Source organism: Protopterus annectens, chromosome 7.part0, assembly GCF_019279795.1.
Source record: "Protopterus annectens isolate FY-2018-M chromosome 7.part0, PAN1.0, whole genome shotgun sequence".
Taxonomy (NCBI): domain Eukaryota; kingdom Metazoa; phylum Chordata; order Ceratodontiformes; family Protopteridae; genus Protopterus; species Protopterus annectens.
In genome coordinates this window covers 1,241,734,145-1,241,755,879 of record NC_056739.1, presented here as the reverse complement: position 1 = coordinate 1,241,755,879, position 21,735 = coordinate 1,241,734,145, and the positions used below count along the sequence as shown (strand labels likewise).

General features: G+C 42.5%; 1 protein-coding gene across 1 annotated transcript in view; it reads left to right on the top strand.

Moving 5' to 3' along the window:
- Positions 1–21,735, top strand: part of DENND4A (DENN domain containing 4A) — a 2,763,357-nt gene that overhangs the window by 2,037,273 nt on the left and 704,349 nt on the right. The window contains exon 27 of the mRNA XM_044077857.1: positions 8,231–8,447. Coding sequence (XP_043933792.1) covers positions 8,231–8,447 — 217 coding nt within the window. The remainder of the gene's footprint in view (positions 1–8,230; positions 8,448–21,735) is intronic.

Here is a 21,735-nt window from a genome sequence, read left to right as displayed (position 1 = left end):
AGTCACCAATGACTAGTGTGTCTGGCATTGTGTTTGGCCTTAAGGGCTGTGACTGTTTGACACTCTGACTGTGAGGTCTATGTGTTGCAGGTGTTGTGTTCTGAGGTGGTGGTTGTTTGGGTGTCTGCTTTGGTGGCCTCTGCTGTTTTGGTAGATTTTTGATCAGAGTCTCCGAGTATGTCTTTGTGTGTTTATGTGTATGATTTGAGGTTGTAATGGTACTATGTGAGACTGGGTCTATAGTGTGTGTGGTAACCTTCTCCTCCTGACTGGTCTTGCCAGTCCTATGTTGAGAGAGCTCAGCCTCCAGTTTGGCCGTATAGTTGCATCTCTCGCATGTATTTGTGTTTTGTGGGAGGAGGAGAGGGTTGTCTGTGTACATGAGGCAATTGTAGCATTGCCTCAATATTCCCATGTTCACCAGCTGAGCAGGAGAGGACACTAGCAACTGATCCCTCGACATGCTAGAAGGATAGACAAAAAAACTTTAAAAAAGATTCCGGGGGACGTGGGTGACCGAGAAATGGGGGGTTACCTTTTTGGGGTACTATCTATGACAAGAGTGCCGTATCAAGGTAATAAGTACTGTAGGAGCAAGTGCTAGGTTTAACAGATAGAGAATAGTCTACTTGGAGTCAAGTAGAGATGATCTTTTTAGTTTTAGGATATGCTGATTAGGTCAGTAGTATAGTTCGAGGAAGGTAGTTTTAAGGGAAAATTTGAAGAGTGGACTTTAGGTAGCCCGAATAGTTTAAACCTGATTAACCGGCGCTGCCCTAGTGTGCAACAGTGGCAGCTCCGCGCTAAAGCGTGCTTTATAGCAGGGGGCTGGAAAAGACAGGAAATGACCCAAAATGGCCAATAAACTACAAGTTACTGCCTTAAACCACTCCTCTGAGGACAAACAGGCAGCTCAGTACTCCCTACTCCCACTAGTGAGTAAAGAAACTACCCCTTGACCAAACAAGGAAAATGGAGAAAACAGGAACCAAGACAAAGCCCAGGGATCAGCAAAATCTGATCACTGGAACAAACTATTAGAAAAGTATGGAAAACAAGAGTATTCTTTTTGTTTTTTTTCAAGTTTTTTTCAGATAGGCAGAAAATACAATAAATGCTGTGTTTTTCGACTAAATGCTATCAAAAGCTAGTACACTTGAGTGTATTAGCCTGTTGTTTAACTTTTAAGCAAAACTTAAACATGCAAGTGCAATAAACAATTCAAGCTATTAAAAACAGTAAAAATAGGTAATAGCAGAATAAAACAGGCAGAAATAGCAATCAAAAGGCTTAAAAAGTCGAAAATGCAGAAAAAATACTTAGAATCTGGAAAGTTTGTCTTTTCTGGTCTCTGCTGCTCTAGGAACTCTGCTGGACACCACGAGGAGCTGTGCTGAGTTCTCTATAGCCAGAAAAGCCCGCCAAAGCGTGCTTTATAGCAGGGGGCTGGAAAAGACAGGAAATGACCCAAAATGGCCAATAAACTACAAGTTACTGCCTTAAACCACTCCTCTGAGGACAAACAGGCAGCTCAGTACTCCCTACTCCCACTAGTGAGTAAAGAAACTACCCCTTGACCAAACAAGGAAAATGGAGAAAACAGGAACCAAGACGCCTGACTTCACTGTTTTGGTGACTGCTCATATGAAGATATCCTCTCCTCTCTTCATACTGTAGTTGTCCACCTCCCTGACAGTGATCCCAATGTTCTTGACCATGATGGGAAGCAAGAATTCTCAGCTTCTGTATTGCCTTTAAAGACAGTGAACTATTTCCATTAAGTCATATTGGATGAAATACATATTGTATTTGGAATGCTTGAAGGTTCCTTGAAAGAACCAAGGATTATCTGGTCTGTTCCCATTACCATAGGAAGCTTCATAGGGTAATATTTTGCCAGGTCTGCCAGAGTAGCAGGAGCTGGCATTGCTGCATTTCAGGATTCTTCTGTTGGCTTTGCACTTTCGTGATAACCTTGCTGATCCTGTGATAAGTGAGCATCTCATTGGGGTCAATATCAGAATATCGAAGTATTAAAACTTTGAATGTTCTGATATCGAACACTATTCAGCGAACGCTAAGAATAGCGAAGCTGCAGAACAGCGAATTCTTTCCTCTGGAAAGAATTCGGTTGGCCGTTTCTGTGGCTTCGCTATTCTTAGCGCTGTGGTGAAAAGTCACGGGTTGGGTTCAGGTAAGTGTGCGATTTGTTTGTACATTAGGGTTAGGGGCGGGTTAAGTGAGTTAGGGTTAGGGTGCGGGTTAGGCGTGTGTGCAATAGTGACAGACTTTAGGGTTAGGGGCAGTTTAAGTGAGTTAGGGTTAGGGCGCGGGTTAGGTGAGTGTGCGATGGTGACGGACCTTAGAGTTAGAGTTTAGGTTAAGGTAAGTGGGTAGATGGTAGTGTATGTTTAGTTTAGTGTAGCATTAGATGTAGGAATTTAAGTGTATGTGTGTAGTTGCTGTTTGTTTGATGTGCTTGTGTAGTGTGTATGTTTCGGAGCAGCAAATTTTTTCCATGGGAAAAAATTGGCTGTTCTGAATGTTTGATATTTTCATATTTAGATGTTTTGGGGCCGATGAAATAGTGTTCGCTATTTTCATCTTTCGATAACGTGATGTAAATGCTCTCATTGCGCATAGGTTCATAGGTGTGTACTAGGCTAATGGCCCTGGAGCCTTTACAAGCCTAGCCCATAAGATTACCCTTGCGTCATACCACCCAGCCTTAGTTCCCAGTGCCTCTATCGCATAGAGCCACTGGAGTGATCCCTGGGGTGAATTTTCTATTTCCCATCCGCTCATCAATATATCTCTTGAAGAGGGCCAGTGAGGTTCTCAGTTTGACATGTATGGGAAGTCTATTCCATAGCATGGGCAGTCTCTGGGTTATGAACCTGTCCCTCCAGCTTGTTCTGTTGATTGTGGTAATGAGGTTGAGGTCTGTGGAGCGTGTGGTGCGGAGAGATTGGGATTTCTTTAGATGTAGCATTTCTAACAGAGCTGGGTCAAACATGGCTTTGTAAGTCGAGCAGAGATCGCCTCTAAGTAGACGGTATGAGACAGAGAATAATTGGAGTTTTTTTTTGAGTCTGTCCATATAGGACAGGTGTTTAAGACCTAGGATCCTCTTTATGAGGTACTTTTGCAGCCTCTCCATTTGTTGCAGGTGTCTAGTGAGGTACATGCCAAATAGGGCATTGTACTGGATGATTGGCCTAATGAGGGAAGAGTAGAGGGAGACAATGACCTCTTTCTTCCTGGATGCAAAACCCTTAATAATGAGATGTGGCACATAGAAGGACTTTCTGACCACAGTGGCAATGTGCTGGTCAAAAGAGGGGTTGCTGTCAACCTGTGTTCCCAGATCTCTTATAACGCCTTCTGTGTTCTGTGGACTACCATCTATGTGGTAATAAATTGGGAACCGGATTTTTCACAAAGGGGATAACGACACATTTTTGGCATTGAGCTTAAGGCCGTGGTTCTGACACCAGCCGTTGGTCTCAGTGAGGCCTTTCTGTAGGATGTCAGCATCACTTGGGGAGTTAATAATAGCTCCCAACTGGCAGTCGTCTGCAAACTTTGTCAGCCAGAGTCCCTTCGTGTTGGCCTGGACTTCAGAGAAGTAGATACCAAACAGGAGAGTACCCAGGACCAAACCCTGTGGGACTCCACTTGTGACTGGTCGGCAGTCTGACTTGGAGTCAGCTATTTTCACACTGTGAGTTCTGTCTGAACCACCTTGCCTTCATCCACAGCTCTGGTGACTGACTGAAAGAAGTCGACCAGGTTGAGTAGGCATGATTTACCCTTCACAAAACCAAATTGTGTGGGATCTAGAGTTTGGAGAATACCCTATTTCCTTGTTTAAGTCCATGATGATAAGCTCCATAGCTTTGCATATCAGACTCGTCAGACTAATGGGGCGATAGTTCCCAGGGTCTATAGTTGCTCTTCCTTTGTGGAGAGGGATGACTGTAGCAGTGCACCATTTAGTAGGGACAAAAACTGAGGTGAGGCTGTGACTGAACAGGGCAAACAGCTTACGTGCCAGTTCACTCTGTAGTTAATGTAGAACACAGCCGGGGATATTATCAGGTCCCATAGAAGCTGTATTCTTGGCCTTGGACAGTGCTGTTTTAACCTGTGCAGCCGTAATACTGGCTGCCTGGCAATCTACTATTATTGTGATTCGTCCTTTGGTGGGGGAGAGAGTGGTAAAGTTGGCACTGAATCTGTCGGCCAGTATATATGTAAAAGGACTAAATGCTGTGACTATGAGGAAGTGAAGTTTCACTGTGCTGATTATCCTTTTAACAGAATGCTGAGAAGTCAGTGGAGATCTTGGTTGTGCTGTAATCTCCAGTAGGATACCGTGGGTCTTTCACAACACTCACCCATTGAGGTCTAATAGGTTTATGGGCCTAGAAGCAAGGGTCCCCCCTTTTTATAGAGTGATGAAAGATAGCCTCAAGGTGGTTTACGTTAGTCCTCAATTCCACACCAGCCATCCCTGCACAGAGGTGGTAGGAAGAAAAGTGTCCCTTAGTGCCCCATGATGGTTCTCTAGCACCAGGTTTGCATGGTCCAGGGAAATCATAGCCTACAGCCATCGCATGACATTCTTATCCCACCAGAGTGTGCATCATTGCCCTTGTCAGATATACTTTCACATCAAAAAAAGCCAGTGCTAGGAGGAGGTGCAAAAGCTCTTGTACATCTCTCTCTCTCAAAATGTTCCTAAGTACCAACAATAGCTAGGATGATGTTCATTTGTTTTAGTACTGAGAAAGACAGGGTACCTCAGGTTTACTGTTGACTTGAGCAGCCTCAGCACATTTTTTCACTTCACATGCTTTACCTTTCTGTCATCCAGCCTGTGCTCTTCTAGAGGTGGCTAGATGTGCTGTTTGGAGTTAGATTCTTATTTGCATGTCAGTTTCTCATTGCAAAGTAATTAAGATGGTTCATTTTCACACATTCCCATTCTATATCACATCAGACCCAAATATGTTTTCAGAGTGTGTATCAGTAGTAGTGATTCACCTGAGGCTACAGGACACCTAGCGTGTTCTCATACTCAGGTGATTGGTCACTTTTGATAACAGATCTATTTTCCTGTGCTTCAGCAATTGCTTGCGGGCGTTCCTTTGCAACTTCTAACCCATCCACTTGGGAAGGTCCATCCAAAATTGTATGCACACGGGCTAATGGAATGGCTGCCCCACTTGTAGTAGTAGTCATACTGGCAATTCTTCTGACAGAATTCTTTCTTTTTGATGCTTACACGAACAGAAGTGACAGTGACATATAAGAAAGGCTTTGTATTTGTGCCATTGCCTTTATTCTGGACTCTCTTCTGCCCTGATAGCACAGGTCATCAGTTGTTATTCTGAAATGTTTGATGCTAGATTTAGCTAGTCTTCCATTATAGTCCACCCACACTAAATACAATACATCTTCCACTGTGCGCTTTCCACACTGAAAAAGATTCTTAATAAACTGTGACTTGGCTATTTCTCCCCTTCTGTAGCATTTCTGTGCTGTTCATCATCTTTAGTGCGCATATTAGATTTGAATAAAATCCTGGGATATATTATTTCTGTCCGTGTCACTTGCATCATATTAGTCATCATACTTTATATTTTTGGACCAGGAAAAGCCCACCATAACAAGGTATTTGTTGTCTTCTGTTATTTTCCCCAGGGCTCATAAACTTACAGGATTTCTGGGGATTCACATCTTATTGTGTATTGTTGTTTACAGCTGCTTTCTTTCCCTCTCATTGAGGTCATAAACCCAGAGTCTTTAAAGATTTACAGCTTTATTACTTTGTTGTGTCAAAGCAGCTGAGGCTGGAATGTCAAGTGTTAGAAAAGTTGATACCGCTGGGAATAGAGAAGTTTAAATAAGGATAACTCCATTCAGTTGACAGATTCCCAGTTGGAAAAAAAATACTAATCACTGGTTTGTAGTGTAGTATGAAGGGCTCATTACAATGTGTTTTAAAGCATGACGGAAACTGTAAATTGAAGTGACAGGGGGAAAAGCTTACTGTTTCCATAAATTTTAAAAGTAAGCATTTTTCTTGCATACCACTATTCTGAGCGAATAGAGAAGAAAGCCTGCAGACCAAAAACTGCTTATAGTGCTGCAGAGACTATAGATATTGTGTAGAATATCAGGATAAGGTAAAATTTATACTTTCAGTTTCTGATCATATTATCGTTTTTAAAGATTACACAAAACAAAAAACAAACCCAACAAGGGAAAAACTAAGAATAAAAAAAAAAATAAAAAACAAACAATCCCAACAGATGGTCGGATACACTCCCAACTTTATTCAACACACAATAATCCAGTGACTAAGCGCTTTTGCCAGTTATTTATTTGGTTTCATCAGAGTCATTGGATAACACAAGTACAATCATTTATATGACTACACCAATCAAGGTGTTAGCCAATCATAAAAACATAAATTTAAATATCATTAAATATGTATTAACAAATACGTGTCAACTACTTGGTCAATACCTATAATGGACGTAATATTATAAAGTCTCATATTTGTCTCACAAATAAGATAATAAAATAGTAAAATCAATGGGGCTTGTTCATTCGTTCCGTTTATTAGTTGCTTCATGATGATTTTTTGTTGTTAATATTTAGTTATATATCCACAACAAATCTTGGTGAAATATGTTGTTAATGTAAGTGATTTTATTATCTTATTTTATTTGTTAGACAAATATGAGACTTTTTAATATTACGTCCATTATAGGTATTGACCAAGTAGTTGACGCGTATTTGTTAATACATATTTAATGATATTTAAATTTGTGTTTTTATGATTGGCTAACACCTTGATTGGGGTAGTCCTATAAATGATTGTACTTGTGTTATCCAATGACTCTGAAGCCAAATAATTGGCAAAAATGCTTAGTCACTGGATTATTGTGTGGTGAATAAAGTTGGAGTGTATCCGGCCGTCTGTTGGGATTATTTGTTTTTTATCGTCCTTAAAGATGATGTCTTTTTGAGGGCTGTTTTTCTGAATCCTATTGCCTTGTATCATTTTGTACTGTGGGAGGTTTGTTTCATATTAGAGAAGTTTACTCGTCCTTTGTCCATTTGAGTCACCTGACTTGGCTAACTTGGAAATTTTTGCCTTGTAAGAATTTATAATCTACTGAGTGTTACCTCTACCGGAAGAATTTCTGCGATTCAAGCCCTATGAAACCACCATGCTGTATGTTTGAAAAAAGAATGCTTTTTATGCCCATAGTTGCCACTGCGTATAGTAATCAATACCTTTACTATGTGGAACTTCACAGATGGTTCAGGTACTGTATGGACTGGAGAAATTCTGTATACAAGGTTGCAGTGATAAAACGGTTAAGAAACAGTGGCTTTCTCAATGACTTTATAATTGAATTGTTTGCTGTTACAATAATTTTACAGATAATTAGAAAAATACACTGTGCCAGAGCTGTAGTAGTGACTGTGTCAGTCACTACTGCCTTCTGGAATGCTTCTATTAATGATGTGTGTTCAGCAGTTCTTGGCCTGTCCTGAATACTTTTGCGAAGTGGTACAAATTGGACCTGGCCTCCAGGTCTGTCTTTTGGGACTACAGTAATAAAATGCGTGTTTAAATCATTTTATTACAGTAGTAAGTAATGATAATATAAGCCCAGTTTTACTGTATAATGTACATAGTACTGTGTAGAAAATGTGTGTATCCATTTGAAATGTATAGGGTGGTGTGTGTATATCCATTTGAAATGTATAGGCTGCTTTTAAGAGTCTTTCTGTGTATAGTAAAAGTGTCCACTGAACTCTGATTTTAGAGCTTTGACAAGAAGTAACAAAAACAATCATTGAGCAGAAATCTAGAATGTCCATTTTTATATCCAGGTACAGGATTTCTATTTAACTTTTGACTTGCCTACATAACACCAAATCAGCCTTTTAGAGAAACTCTTGCTGGGGTGGAGCATACTTAATCTGTGTGGATTGGGAATAAAATATAGTAATTCATTGCGGTGAAAGAAAAACTCTGAGGTAGTGCTAGAACATCCATTGTCTAGCAAGCTTTGTGTTAAGAAAAAGAACTTTGCTGTTGTCTTAAGGTCAATTGTGCTGGAAAGTACCTGTTCTCAGTTTAAGGGTTGAGGGTAAGAAATGAGTAATTATTAACAAGATAAGATGTTTCTGTGCATTTCAGGACCAAAACTTCGACAGAGCCAGTCTTTCTTCTGCTGGAACGCTTGACTTGGAGTCTTCCTCATTAATGGAAGAAGATGCCTGCAATGACTCTGGAAGTACTGATGCTGCTTCTCAAAAAAACCTTGCTGCCAGCATGTCCCAAGGAGCACAGCGAAGTTCAAGTACAGAGAGCCCTACTGCCAGTGATACTCAATCAAAACAGCTGTCACATATTGGTAATTCAGTTGGATTGGTTATTTCGTAGTATTAAAAAGTCATGACTAAATATTTTGTGTTATAGTGTCTATGTATTTCCCAGAGTAATTTACATAATGCAGTCAACCTGCAAGTGGTCTGGAATCTTGTAACAAAATTTATGACAATGCTTCAAAATATGTAGTAGTAGTCCACTTTGATTTCTGCCTTTGCCTTCCTATCCGTAATATTTTCATTCTGTAAACTATTAATTTTAAGTTGGAAGTTGGTACTACTGAAATCAGTGACATGCCAGTTAGTTAACTGGGGGGGGGACAGGGTTACTTAGGTCTTTTGTTGTGAACAGGAATACATCTAGTAGGTTTACAGCTGATGGTTTTGTTCAGATAAACTCCATTAGAATGTAGCAGATCTGACAGCTTATAACTGTACCAAATACAACACCACACAAAGAGCAAAGCCACAGCACCAAATTGCTTCACCGCAAACGAAAAAGAACACTGATCCAAGCAGTCAAAGAATTTATTGTCTCTAGCTCCTCGGCCACAGTTAGCCTTCAAGGAGTCAGGTTATAACTGTACCACTGCATATGGAGCATATTCTTATCTGTAATATTTTGTGTGCAGTTTCTTTGTAATTCTACAACTCAGTTTAAACTCTTTATTGGATGACGTGTACTCTGTGCAAAAAAGGTTTGCCATGAATGTGATTGAATCAGTTAAGATGATGAAGCTCAAGTAGATGATTTTGCCTTGCTTGTTGGCTGGTTTATGTGTAGTATTGTTTAGGTAGCAATTCAGTTTTCAGTTCAATTCATAGACCTGAAGAAGCTTTAGCAAAAATATGTTTCAAACAGCGGTGAAGCACCCTAATAAAGCCTTTATGATTGCTTCAGTGTAGCAAGTGTCTTTGGAAAACCGTTAAATATCTGAAAAATTATTGCAGAATGCACTTGAGCATCATAATTTAACACTATGGATGTTTTTTAAAAAAGTATATAATTTTGTTAAGCAGTTCTTGGGTATGGTTTCCACAGCTTAATACTGATGCAGTGATTCAGACACGTCAGGGAGAGGTATTCTAATATGATTGTGCAGCAGCACAATACTAAGCTGAACATGGTTCCTGTAGGAATCCAGTTATTTGTGATGTGGGATTTTACTGCGGAAGTACGCTACTGATAGGCAAAACTGCCTTACAGTACTTCTTCTTTTGGCTGCTCCCATTAGGGGTCGCCACAGCAGATCATCTGTTTCCATTTCTTCCTATCTTCTGCATCTTGCTGTGTCACACCAACCACCTGCATGTCCTCTCTCACCGCATCCATAAACCTTATCTTAGGCCTTCCTCTTTTCCTGTTACCTGGCAGCTCATCCTTAGCATCTTTTTCCCAATATACTCTGCATCCCTCCTCAGCACATGTCCAAACCAACGTAATCTTGCCTCTCTGGTTTTGACTCCGAACCTTCCAACCTGGGCTGACCCTCTAATATACTTATTCCTAATCCTGTCCACCCTCGTCACACCCAGTGCAAATCTTAACATCTTTACCTCTGCCACGTCCAGCTCTGACTCCTGCCTTTTTGTCAATGCCACTGTCTCCAACCCATATAACATAGCTGGTCTCACTACCCTCTTGTAGACCTTCCCTTTCACTCTTACTGGTACTTGTCTGTCACAAATCACTCCTGACACACTTCTCCACCAACTCCATCCTGCCTGTACTCTCTTCTTCACCTCTCTTCCACACTCACCATTACTCTGAACTGTTGATCCCAAGTATTTAAACTCATCCACCTTTGCCACCTCTACTCCCTGCATCCTCACCATTCCTCTATCCTCCCTCTCATTCACATACATATATTCTGTCTTAGTCCTGCTGACCTTCATTCCTCTTCTCTCTAGAGCATATCTCCACCTCTCCAGGGTGTCCTCCACCTGTTCCCTACTCTCACTACAGATCACAATGTCATCTGCAGACATCATAGTCCACAGGGACTCCTGTCTGATCTTGTGTCAACCTGTCCATCACCATTGCAAATAAGAAAGGGCTCAGAGTTGATCCTTGATGTAATCCCACTTCCACCTTAAACACATCCGTCATTCCCACCGCAGACCTCACCGCTGTCACACTACCCTCGTATATATCTTGTACCACTCTTACATACTTCTCTGACACTCCCGACTTCCTCATACAGTACCACAACTTCTCTCTAGGCACCTTGTCATATGCTTTCTTTAAGTCCACAAAGACACAATGCAACTCCTTCTGACATTCTCTGTACTTCTCCATCAACACTCTCAGAGCAAACATCACATCTGTAGTGCTCTTTCCTGGCATGAAACCATACTGCTGATCACTAATCATCACCTCCCTTCTTAACCTAGCTTCCACTACTCTTTCCCATAACTTCATGCTGTGACTGATCAATTTAATCCCTCTGTAGTTACCACAGCTCTGCACATCACCCTTATTCTTAAAAATCGGTACCAAAACACTTTTTCTCCATTCCTCAGGCATCCTCTCACTTTCCAAGATTTCATTAAACAATCTAGTTAAAAACTCCAGTGCCATTTAACCTAAACACCTCCATGCTTCCAGAGGTATGTCATCTGGACCAACAGCTTTTCCATTCTTCATCTTCTTTGTAGCTATCCTTACTTCCTCCTTGCTAATCTACTACACTTCATGATTCACTATCCACACATCATCCAACCTTCTCTCTCTCTCTCATTCTCTTCATTCATCAGCCCCTCAAAGTACTCTTTCCATCTGCTCAACACACGCTCCTTGATTGTGAGTATGTTTCCCCCATTATCCTTTATCACCCTTACCTGCTGCACATCTTTACTAGCTCGGTCCCTCTGTCTGGCCAATCGGTACAGGTCCTTTTCTCCCTCCTTAGTGTCCAACCTTTCATACAACTCTTCATATGCCTTATCCTTAGCCTTCCCCAACTCTCTCTCTGCCATGCACCTCATCTCCTTATACTCCTGTCTACTTTCTTCATCTCTCTGACAATCCCACTTCTTCTTCGCCAACCTCTTTCTCTGTATACTCTCCTGTACTTCCTCATTCCACCACCAGGTCTCCTTGTCCTCCTTCCTTTTTCCAGATATAGTAAAAAAATATAAAAACAAGTATTTGCCTTTTTAGAGATGCTGGCAATGTTTTATTAGAGTGTAATGGATGATGGAATGGTGGTTGGAGTAGGAAGTTGTTGGAGAAATAACACTTAAGATACAGTGGATTACTTCATTCATTAATTTATTCTCTACTTAATACAGAAAAGTAGAAGTAGCCATATAAAGCATGAAACAGAAACAAAAACATTGCTCTTAGCAATGAGAAAAGAATGTCTGAAGTAAGGGCAGCAGTTTTATTAAAAAGTTTTCTATGGAGATTCAGTCTTTCTTGACCCCTAAGCACTCTGATGCTTCATTTGACCTAAAATGTCTGTTTTCTTCCTTTGATAAAGAAGATTTGGACATTCTGAGGAAGCAGAGTATGGAATCTCATTAACCGCTCCCTTCCACCCCCCACCCCCACCCATTTCTATAGATAACCAGTTTCATTTCTCCTCCTTCCTCTCTATATTTCTCCATATTTCCATCCTTCCTGGTAATGAATGTAGGGCTATAAACAGTCCGAGAAAATGAACTTCACCATCTTTGCCCATGTCATTCTGAGATGGGAATCACCTTATGCACTTGCTTTGGTTTAAGAAGCATATTTCTGATGAGATGTTACATACTACTGAAGACTTATCTTATGGGTCTGTGAAAAGGGACATCATCTAGACTTCCACATCTTCTGCAGTCAGCAGCCTTATGGCATGGGCATTCTTTAACACTGCAGAAAGAGCTGTCAGGGTGGTTGGATCTAGCATAATTATGCACTGGCATTCCTGGTTTGACTTGCTACTTTTACTGAAGGCACTAAAGACATGTTCAAGGATTCTCCCTTTAAGAAACATTTTTTGACCTTTGTACCCAGAGTTGACAAGTATCATTGCAAGAAGAAAAAGGGACAACCACTTCCTGCTGCTGTGGTTGTTTTCATTTTCCTCAGTGATTCTTTTATAGGTCTCAAAGGAACCAAAGGAAGCATCCTTTCTGGCACACCAAACAGAGCCCTTAGCATCAAGCATCTGGACTGGGTCACTTCTCCTCATTGAGGCACCAACAGCATCACTTGTCTGGGAGTAGGGAATATCTGGTCTCTTAGAGGGTACATTGTGTTTTCATAAGGCCAAACCTCGTACGGCTCCCCATGCTGAGGAGATTTCAAGTGACCCCTCCTTTTAGGTTCTCCATGAGATTACTCCTTCTGTGTCATCCTTCAGGCAAGACATATCTAAACCTTCAGCATCTGAAGTTAGCTTGGCTGCTCCATTTCTATAGATAACCAGGGGTCGAGGCTTTTCTAGTAGTGCATTGGATATTTCATCATAATCTCCAAAATTATTTACCCAAATGATATTACACAGACAAATGGAAATTGTTTTCTATTAAGGTTTTACTTAACATTTATTCCCTTCTAGTGATTTTTTTCAATATTTGCTGGAAATTTTTGATTCATGACTAAGCTGTTTAGCAGTTAAGAACCTTTCAGTGCTGCTTTCACACTGTTCAGGATTTTTCTCTCTTAGCTTCAGTCAGGATATGAAATATATTCCTTAAGGGTGCCACCTTTTTGCACAGTCCTATTAGGAAGTCTTTTTTTCTCCTTGGAACTTGAACTTTTTGCTGGAGATGTTTTCTTTTCAGCTGTTTTGAATTAGCAGTATTTCCAGAATTGAAGCCTTTGACATGGAAGACACTTTCTTGGTGGTTTTCAATTCATCTGGAAGGATCCTAAGTTGCAAGCTATGTGTATCAACCTTTCATGCCTACTGCTCCACAGAAAAGGTTATGTTGAGAACCAAGGAGTCTAACTTTCACCAGTCTGTGGTACATTTTTGCAGAGGTTTCTCTACAACTGGGAATATCTGCTGCAAAGTATAAATGTTTACAGGCAGTTCAGGTATCCTGTAGCCATAACAAAGACCTTCAGAAGGCTAGTCAGCTCTACATCAGTTCACAGAAACTGGGACAGAAGATCACCAAACATGTCTTGCTCACTCACTGCTGAGTTATTTTACCCTTGTGTACTACAAGTATGGGAAGAAATTACCGGGGTTGATGAAGGCTTTTTCAACCAGAGTTATCGACACCTGAGCAGCTTTTTTTTTTTTTTTGTGCAATATGTCTTTGGATAATGTTTGTACAGCAGAAGCTAGGTCCTTCCAGAACACTTTTGCTTGGCATTGCAAACTGGACCTTGCTTCCATGTCCAGATCGTCCCTTGGGGTTGTGGTGATCAAGGGTATGCTTAACTAAGCCCGCCTTTCAGGAGGATTATTAAGGATCCATTTCCTAAGGGTTAACATGTCAGTCGCCTTGCTAGACAGGGGCCCAGAGAAGTAAATATTGTGGGAAGAAATATCCAGATAATTGTTATGGCTAGGCTTGCATAGGCCCTAGGGCCGATAGCCTACTACCAGCCTTTGAACCTATGAACAAAGACTAAATCATCTTGGGAGATAAAAGATCTGATGTTGTAATTTTCATTTGTTCCTCAGCCTGTGAATTTCGGATTTGCCGGTCCATTCTTCGCAGGACTTTTCTTTACTTTACCTTTCCTTTTCTCTTCTTAACATGTCTGATAAGCTGTTAGGCTTTAAAAAGTGCAGTTCCTCTGGGCACAAGATTCCCTTGTCCGATGCCCACAGGCAGTGTGTGTATTGTCTTGAAAACCCCCTGCTCTGTTTGCAAGCGGTTTCACCAGCATGCTTTGGCTGACAGCCGAAATAAACTTATTTTAAAGGTCCTTTTTCCATCCTCTGCCGCAGCTGCGGGTTCCTGTACTTCCTCTCCAAGAAGCACAAAGACATCTGGGAACATAGGAAATGTTCTCCAGACAAGTATGCCTCTAATTCGAGTGAGTCTCCCAGAGCATCAGATCCGAAATCCTCAGACCCGAGTAAGTCTGCCAAGTCATCTCCTTGGACCCGAGCTCCTCTTCCTTCCTTGGGGCCTCCCTTTTGGGACAGATCCACTAAAAGATCCTCCTGACTGCCTTCTGTATTCTACCTTTTACATCTTTTGTCTGGTTTTCCCATAGTCTTTCCGAATCTGAGGTGGATAGACTGATGAGGCAATTCCTTCAGACACTTACAGATGGGGGTTTTACCAGCTCCGTCCCCCATCGGGTCCATGAATCAACTTTCTCCTTTCTGGCCTTTTGCTTCCTCTCAGATCTGACCTCCTGCTTCGGAGTCCTCTGATCTGAAGGGACCAAGAGTCAAGTAGTCAAAGCAGATAGTGATAGTCTGTCTGACTCCAACAGTTCCCTGAGTCGCTCGGCTCTCACTGCATCGGAGCAGAGTGACTTTCTAAGCCAAAGCCTCAACTTCTGTTCCATGAGGCTGACTTTGACTCCGAAGTTTTCAGAGCCATCAATTCCCCTCAAAGACTTGAAGTTCAACAGCTCAGCACAGATGCCCCCTTCAGATTGGACGGCCAGTGAGGCTTAGGTGCTTTCTGCCCCAACAGCTCTGGCCCTGGAGAGAACATCTTTGGTGTCTCTGGCCCCATCTGCCTTCAAGGGTGGTGGAGAGGGTTCTCTCTCTACCCAGGAAATCCTCGGCTCCAATAATTTCGGATCCACCCCTTATCTCCATGGATACTGTGTTTGAGTACCAATTCAGAGTCCTCCCTGTTATTATCACCACAGCCCCCAAGGTGTTCACCAAATGCATGGCAGTATTCACGCCTCACTTGAGACTGCAGGATTCCACACATTTTCTTACCTGGGCAATTGGCTCCTGACCGCTCCAAACAGGCATCTACTCATCCAAGCCAGGGACTGTTTGTTACACCTAGCCCCTACCTTAGGCATAACTGTCAACACGCAGAAGTCGCAGTTGCACCCTGTTCCAGTAATAGACTTCTTAGGATCACATCTGGACAAATCCAAAACCCTGGCCTTCCTCCCGCCAGACAGAATTTCTGCTACAAGACTACATATCAGATTCTAACAATACCGGATCTGCTGACGAAATCAGTGCTGAGAGCATTGGGTTGTATGGCTGTCATGATTACCCTGTTACCTACAGCATGGCTACACATGAGAATTGTGCAGTGGATGTTAGCAGTCCAGTGGCCCTTGCACCAGCATCCTGTAAGCTATCTAATCAAACTGTCAACAGTGTACATAGACTCTCTCCTTTGGTAGCTTTATTCCTCAGATATCAAACAAGGACTCCACTTTGTTCTTCCCCCACCAAATGCCACGTTGACCACAGACAACTCCCAGCTGTGGTAGGAGGGGCATTTCCTGGGTTGGATGGTCCAAGGCATGTGGATGCCACGGGAGACCAATCTGCATGTCAACATCCTAGAGATGAGAGTGATCCTTCTAGCATTGCAAGATCTACACAGCCTTCTTCTAGGAACTGTTGCAATACAAACAGACAGTAGTTGTGTGGCACATTAACAAGCAAGGAGGAAACGGGTCCTATCACCTGCGTCGAGAACCAGTGAGAGAGTGGCAATGGACAGTCTCTACCACCCATTTCCTAATTGCAATGCACATTCTGGGAGAGTACAACATTCTAGCGGACAGACTGAGCAGAGTTTTCCGAATGCCTCACGAGTGGTCTCTAAAGCAGTCCATGGCAAACATGATCTTTCACAAATGGGGTCAACCCTGCTGTGATCTCTCTGCATCCCCTCACAGCAACAAATGCAGCAGGATGTTTTTCGTGTTTCACTGTTGCAGTCATTACATTTGCATTATCTGCTTGCAGTAGCCCTCAGTCGGCCTGATTAGCAAAGTCTTGGATCCTGCGTTGATTGCTGTCCCTTCTTCTTTGACGTCAGGTCGTCAGGGGTATAAAACATGCAGCCGACGCCATTACACCAGTCTTTCTTGCAGTGCGGTGCCCGAAGCAGAAGCAGTTTGCAAGTGCCGGTCGGTCAACTCCTGAAATTTTCGTTTTCGAGTTTCAGAACTGAAGTCTTCAACTAAAGCTAAGTATCCCGTTGGAGAAACTTTTTTTTGCTCCTTACCGATGTCAGTAAAAGTTAATAATTGCATTACTTGTGGAAAGCAAATACCTCACAAAGATTTTCATTCGTACTGTATTCCTTGCCTAGGCCTTGACCACAACGTGCCTTGCTGTCAGTTTTGTGCTGTATTTAAACAGCGCACTATCCGTCGTCGGTATATTTTCGCTTCTAAATATTTCAGTTCTTGGTTTAATTATCCAGAAATGTCGTCAGTTAGCCTTCCGACTACCGGGATTCCGAAAAAAATGCAAAGATAAAGACAGAGACAGGCTGCCGAGGTCCAAAGCTGCCGACGACACTTCTCCTAAGCCAGTCACCAATTCGCTGGTACTCAGTGAGGTGCTTTCGCAGCCCCTGATACCCGCTACTTCTGACTCGCAGGCCTCTACTGAGACGCATTCGGAGTCCGGTATGCCACGAGATGCTTCAACCGTGGAACCTGCGGATGTCTCTACCTTGGATAGGTCTGGAGCCACTGTGCAGGCACCGGCTTCTGAGGGTGTATTCAGGCCTACGGACTTGCATATTAGATAGATGCCTCCCTCTTCATTTAAGCCAAAATCTCAAACCATGCCTAAGAAACCGACGCCCAGGCCGCATGTTCAGGCCTCTATGCCTAAAAAACAAATTATAAGAATGGCTGAAGATCTTATAACTCTAATCAGGGGAAGCCAAACTCCCCCTTCTAAGAGACCTAGGACTGAAGTTGTTTATGAATCTTCTAAACAGGATTCTGATTTTTCTGGTTCTTCTGATTATCTGTATTTGCCCTTATCTACTTATGAGGATTATGATGCAGAGGACTCTATTCCCTCTGCTTCCCCTCCAGAGGATTTTTCTTTTGGTGAAACCTTACATACTCTAAGGGAGCATTTCCACTGGGAAAGCCAGGATTTTTCTGATTCAAAAAAGAGGCTTAGGGATTTCTTACTCCTGCCTCAGCATAGGCCTTTAGCTGTACCCTCCTGTACTAGACATTGCTGATGATGCTTTCTCAGAATCTAGTTTGGTCCCTGATTCTTTGCCTCCTGCTCCCAGAAAACCTGACAGATATTACAGGGTTCCTGATTCTCACAAGTTCCTTTTTAAAAATCCTGTTGCGGATCCAGAGATTTCATAGGGACCCAAATGTATTAAGGCTTCTACTGCTAAAAATCCTACCCCCTCAGAAAGAGACTCCAGGGCGCTGGATAGATGGGGTAAGAAAGTTTACATTTCTGCAACCTTGGCCATTAGGGCTTTAAACTGCCAGTTTCATATGTTAAAGTATCAACAACGTGTTATTGGATTGCTTAAACAGAAAATTATGTTAATTCCTGACTGTGCTGAAAATAAAGAATTACAGGATTTAATGCATTCTGCTGAACTGGTTGGAAAACATACTTTGCAATGTGGATTTGATTCATTAGAGGCCTCTTGCAGGGCTGCTGTTACTGGGTCTGTGCTCAGAAGGCATGCTTGGCTTAATGAGCAATCTTTGCCTGATCATGTTAAAGCTAAATTATTGGATATTGCCTTAAATCGGGACCGCCTGTTTGGCAGCAAGGCTGAGGAAATTCTTAAAAACATGGAAGATAAAGCTAAATCTATGCAGACTGTTAGACTTTTTACAAGATGTTCTTTGTGTTTCACTGTTGCAGTCATTACATTTGGGTAATTCTGCTGGCAGGTTGCACTCAGTCGGCCTGAATTCCAAAGTCTTGGGTCCTGCGTCAGCTGTCGTCGCCCCTTCCTTGACGTCAGGTCGTCAGGGGTATAAAAGAAGCAGCCGACGCCATTTTCTTAGTCTTTCTTGCCGCACGGTGCCCGAAGCAGAAGCAGTTTGCAAGTGTCGGTTGGCCGACTCCTGAGATTTTCGAGTTCGAATTTCAGATCCGAATTCTTCTATAAAGCTAAGTACCCCGTTGGGGAAACTTTTTTCTTGCTCCAGAACCGATGTCAGAAAAAGTTAATAATTGTATGTTTTGTGGGAAGCAAATACCTCATAAAGACTTTCATTCTTACTGTATTCCTTGCCTAGGCCCTGATCATAATTTTTCTGGGTTGTCGGTTTTGTGCTAGATTTAACCAACGCACTGTTAAGCGTTGGTATGATTTTGCTTTAAACTACTTTGGACGCAGATTTAATTATCCAGAAATGTCGTCAGAAAGCCATCCGACTACCGGAGTTCACAAAAAACGCAAAGAAAAAGAAAGCCGAGGCCCAAAACTGATGACGAAGCTTCTCCTAAGCCAGTCACCGGTTCACTGGTTCTCAAGCCCTTTCGCAGCCCCTGACGACCGTTACTTTAGAGTCGCAGGCCGCTACGGACTCCCACGTGGAGTCGGCCATGCTGCTGGAAACTCAAAGTATTGGAGCCTCGGACGCTAATCCTTCAGATGGGTCTGGAGCCACTGAGCAGGCACCGGCTTCTGAGGGTGTATTCAGACCCAAACACCTATACATTAAACCGACTTCAAAGGCAAAGACTAAAGCACCTTCAAAGGCAAAGAAGCAACCTCAAGAGCCACGTGGACAGGCCTCCATGCCCAAAAAGCAGATGCTCAAAATGGCCGAAGACTTTATTACCTTGATCAGGGGTTCCCATCCCCCTCCTGATAAGAGGCCTAGGCAAGAGACTGACTATGAATCTTCAGATCAGGTTTCTGTTTCTTCTGATTCCTCTTCTAGTCAGGAATATTCTTTTCCCCCCATGAGGATTCTGATGCTGAAGAATCCATACCTTCAGCTTTTCCTCCTGAGGATTATTCTTTTGGGGAAACCTTGCATACCATGAGGGAGCATTTCCACTGGGAGAGCCAAGATTTTTCAGAGTCTAAAAAAAGTCTCAGGGATTTCCTGTTACTACCTCAGCACAAGCCACTAGCCATCCCTCCTGTTTAGACATTGTAGATGATGTGTTTTCGGAGTCAAGCCTTACCCCTGACTCCTTACCCTCCAGCTCCTGTTAAGCCTGACAGATATTGTAGGGTTCCTGACTCACATAAATTCATTTTTAAAAACCCTGCTGCAGACCCAGAAACTATTTCTCAGGGTCCCAAGGGTGTTAAGGCTTCCGCTGCAAAAAACCCTACCCCTTCTGATAGGGATTCTAGGGCACTGGATAGATGGGGAAAGAAGGTTTACACATCTGCTACCTTGGCTATAAGGGCCTTAAACTGTCAGTTTCATATGCTCAAATATCAGCAACATGTCATGGCATTGCTTAAACAGAAAATGTTGTTAAATTCTGAATGTGCAGAAAACAAGGAAATGCAGGATATATTGCATGCAGCTGAACAAGTTGGAAAGCATACTTTGCAATGTGGTTTTGATTCTTTAGAGGCCTCCTGCAGGGCCGCTGTTACCGGTTCTGTAATTAGAAGGCATGTTTGGTTAAAGGAACAAAATCTGCCTGATCATGTTAAAGTTAAATTATTAGATGCACCTTTACAGCATGATTCTTTGTTTGGTGTTAAGGCAGAAGAGGTGTTAAAGAAAATGGAGAACAAGGCTAAATCTATGCAAACGGTCAAAGATTTCTTACAAGTACAGCCACCTAGGTTTAGTAGACACTGACCAACAAAGAATTGGTCCTTTCCAGTGTCAGACAGACCTCAAATGGGTAGACCCAGACACCCTAGAGGCAGATCCCAGGCTCAAGGTTTATACAGGTCAAAGCAATGGGGTGCTTCTACCTCCAAAAGTGGAGAAGACAAATCACAACCTTACAGGAAACAGTCCCAATGACTTCCCCACTGCCTGCACCAAGCACTTATTTCCTGGCAGCACCCTTAGGGGGAAAATTAGCACTTTTTCCTCAAAATTGGCACATTATAACCCAGGACAAGTGGGTTTTAAATATCGTATCACAGGGCTACAAGTTCCATTTCCATACCCTGCCAAAGACAAACGGCTGGCCATATCTGCCAAAAAATCAATGGGCAGAGGCACAAAAACAAGTCTCATCCCTCATGGACATGAGGGCCATTCAACAAGTGCCAGAGCAAGAGCGGGGAGAAGGATTTTACTCAAGACTGTTCTTGGTACCCAGAAAGGACAAGGCCTGGAGGCCAGTACTGGACCTATCGATTCTGAATACATTCCTGGATATACCAAAATTCAAAATGTTGACTTTGCAGCAGCTACTGCCCATGCTGGGCAAGAACGCTTGGCTTGTAACTTTAGACCTAAAAGAAGCATACCTGCATGTCCCAGTCAGACAATTACGCAGGAGATACCTCAGATTCAAGGCTGACTCAATGCATTACCAATTCTCTGCACTGCCCTTTGGCTTATCTACTGCGCCCAGGGTCTTTACAAAGTGCCTGGCACCAGTAATTGCATTCTGCAGACAAAGAGGAATACAAATATATCCTTACTTGGATGACAGTCTAATTCAAGCAGAGAACAAGGACATTCTTCTACAGCATCTGGTGTTTGTGAAAAAACTTCTAACATGCCTAGGGTACACAGTCAATGAAAAGAAATCAAAACTAGTACCCTCTCAAGAGATAATATTCCTGGGTGCAAGCTTAAATGCAACTGCCCAGATGGCTTATCTCACACCAGACAAACAAAGACAACTGGCTACCTATTTCAGAATGTTAGCAAAAAAGGCCCAGTTATCTGCAAGAAAAATTCTGCAGGCTTTGGGTTTCATGGCATCCTGCATCCTACTAATTCCATATGCAAGACTGCATATGAGAAAACTTCAGTGGTACCTAAAAAGTGTTTGAATTGAACATTGCCACAGCCTGGAAACTATAATTACTCTCATTCCCTGCCTGCAACAAAAGTTTCAATAGTGGGCAAAGGCTTGTCACCAAAACAAGGGACAGCCGTTCACATTGCCCCCAGCCAGGCAGACACTAACAACAGATGCGTCAGATTATGCCTGGGGGCCCCACATGGCAGGAAGATGCATTCAGGGAACATGGACCTCAAACCAAATGCATCTACATATCAATCAAAAAGAGATGCTAGCTGTTCAAAATGCCCTGACAGCCTTCAAGGACCTATTTCAACCAGGACAACTACTGATAAAGACAGACAACACCACGGTCATGTGGTATATAAACAAGCAGGGGGACACACATTCTTACCCCCTTTGCAGACTAGCCATGACTTTGTGGGACACAGCACTGACTTACCAAGTACATCTGCAGGCACAATTTCTGCCAGGAAGGAAAAATACTCTGGCAGACGAACTA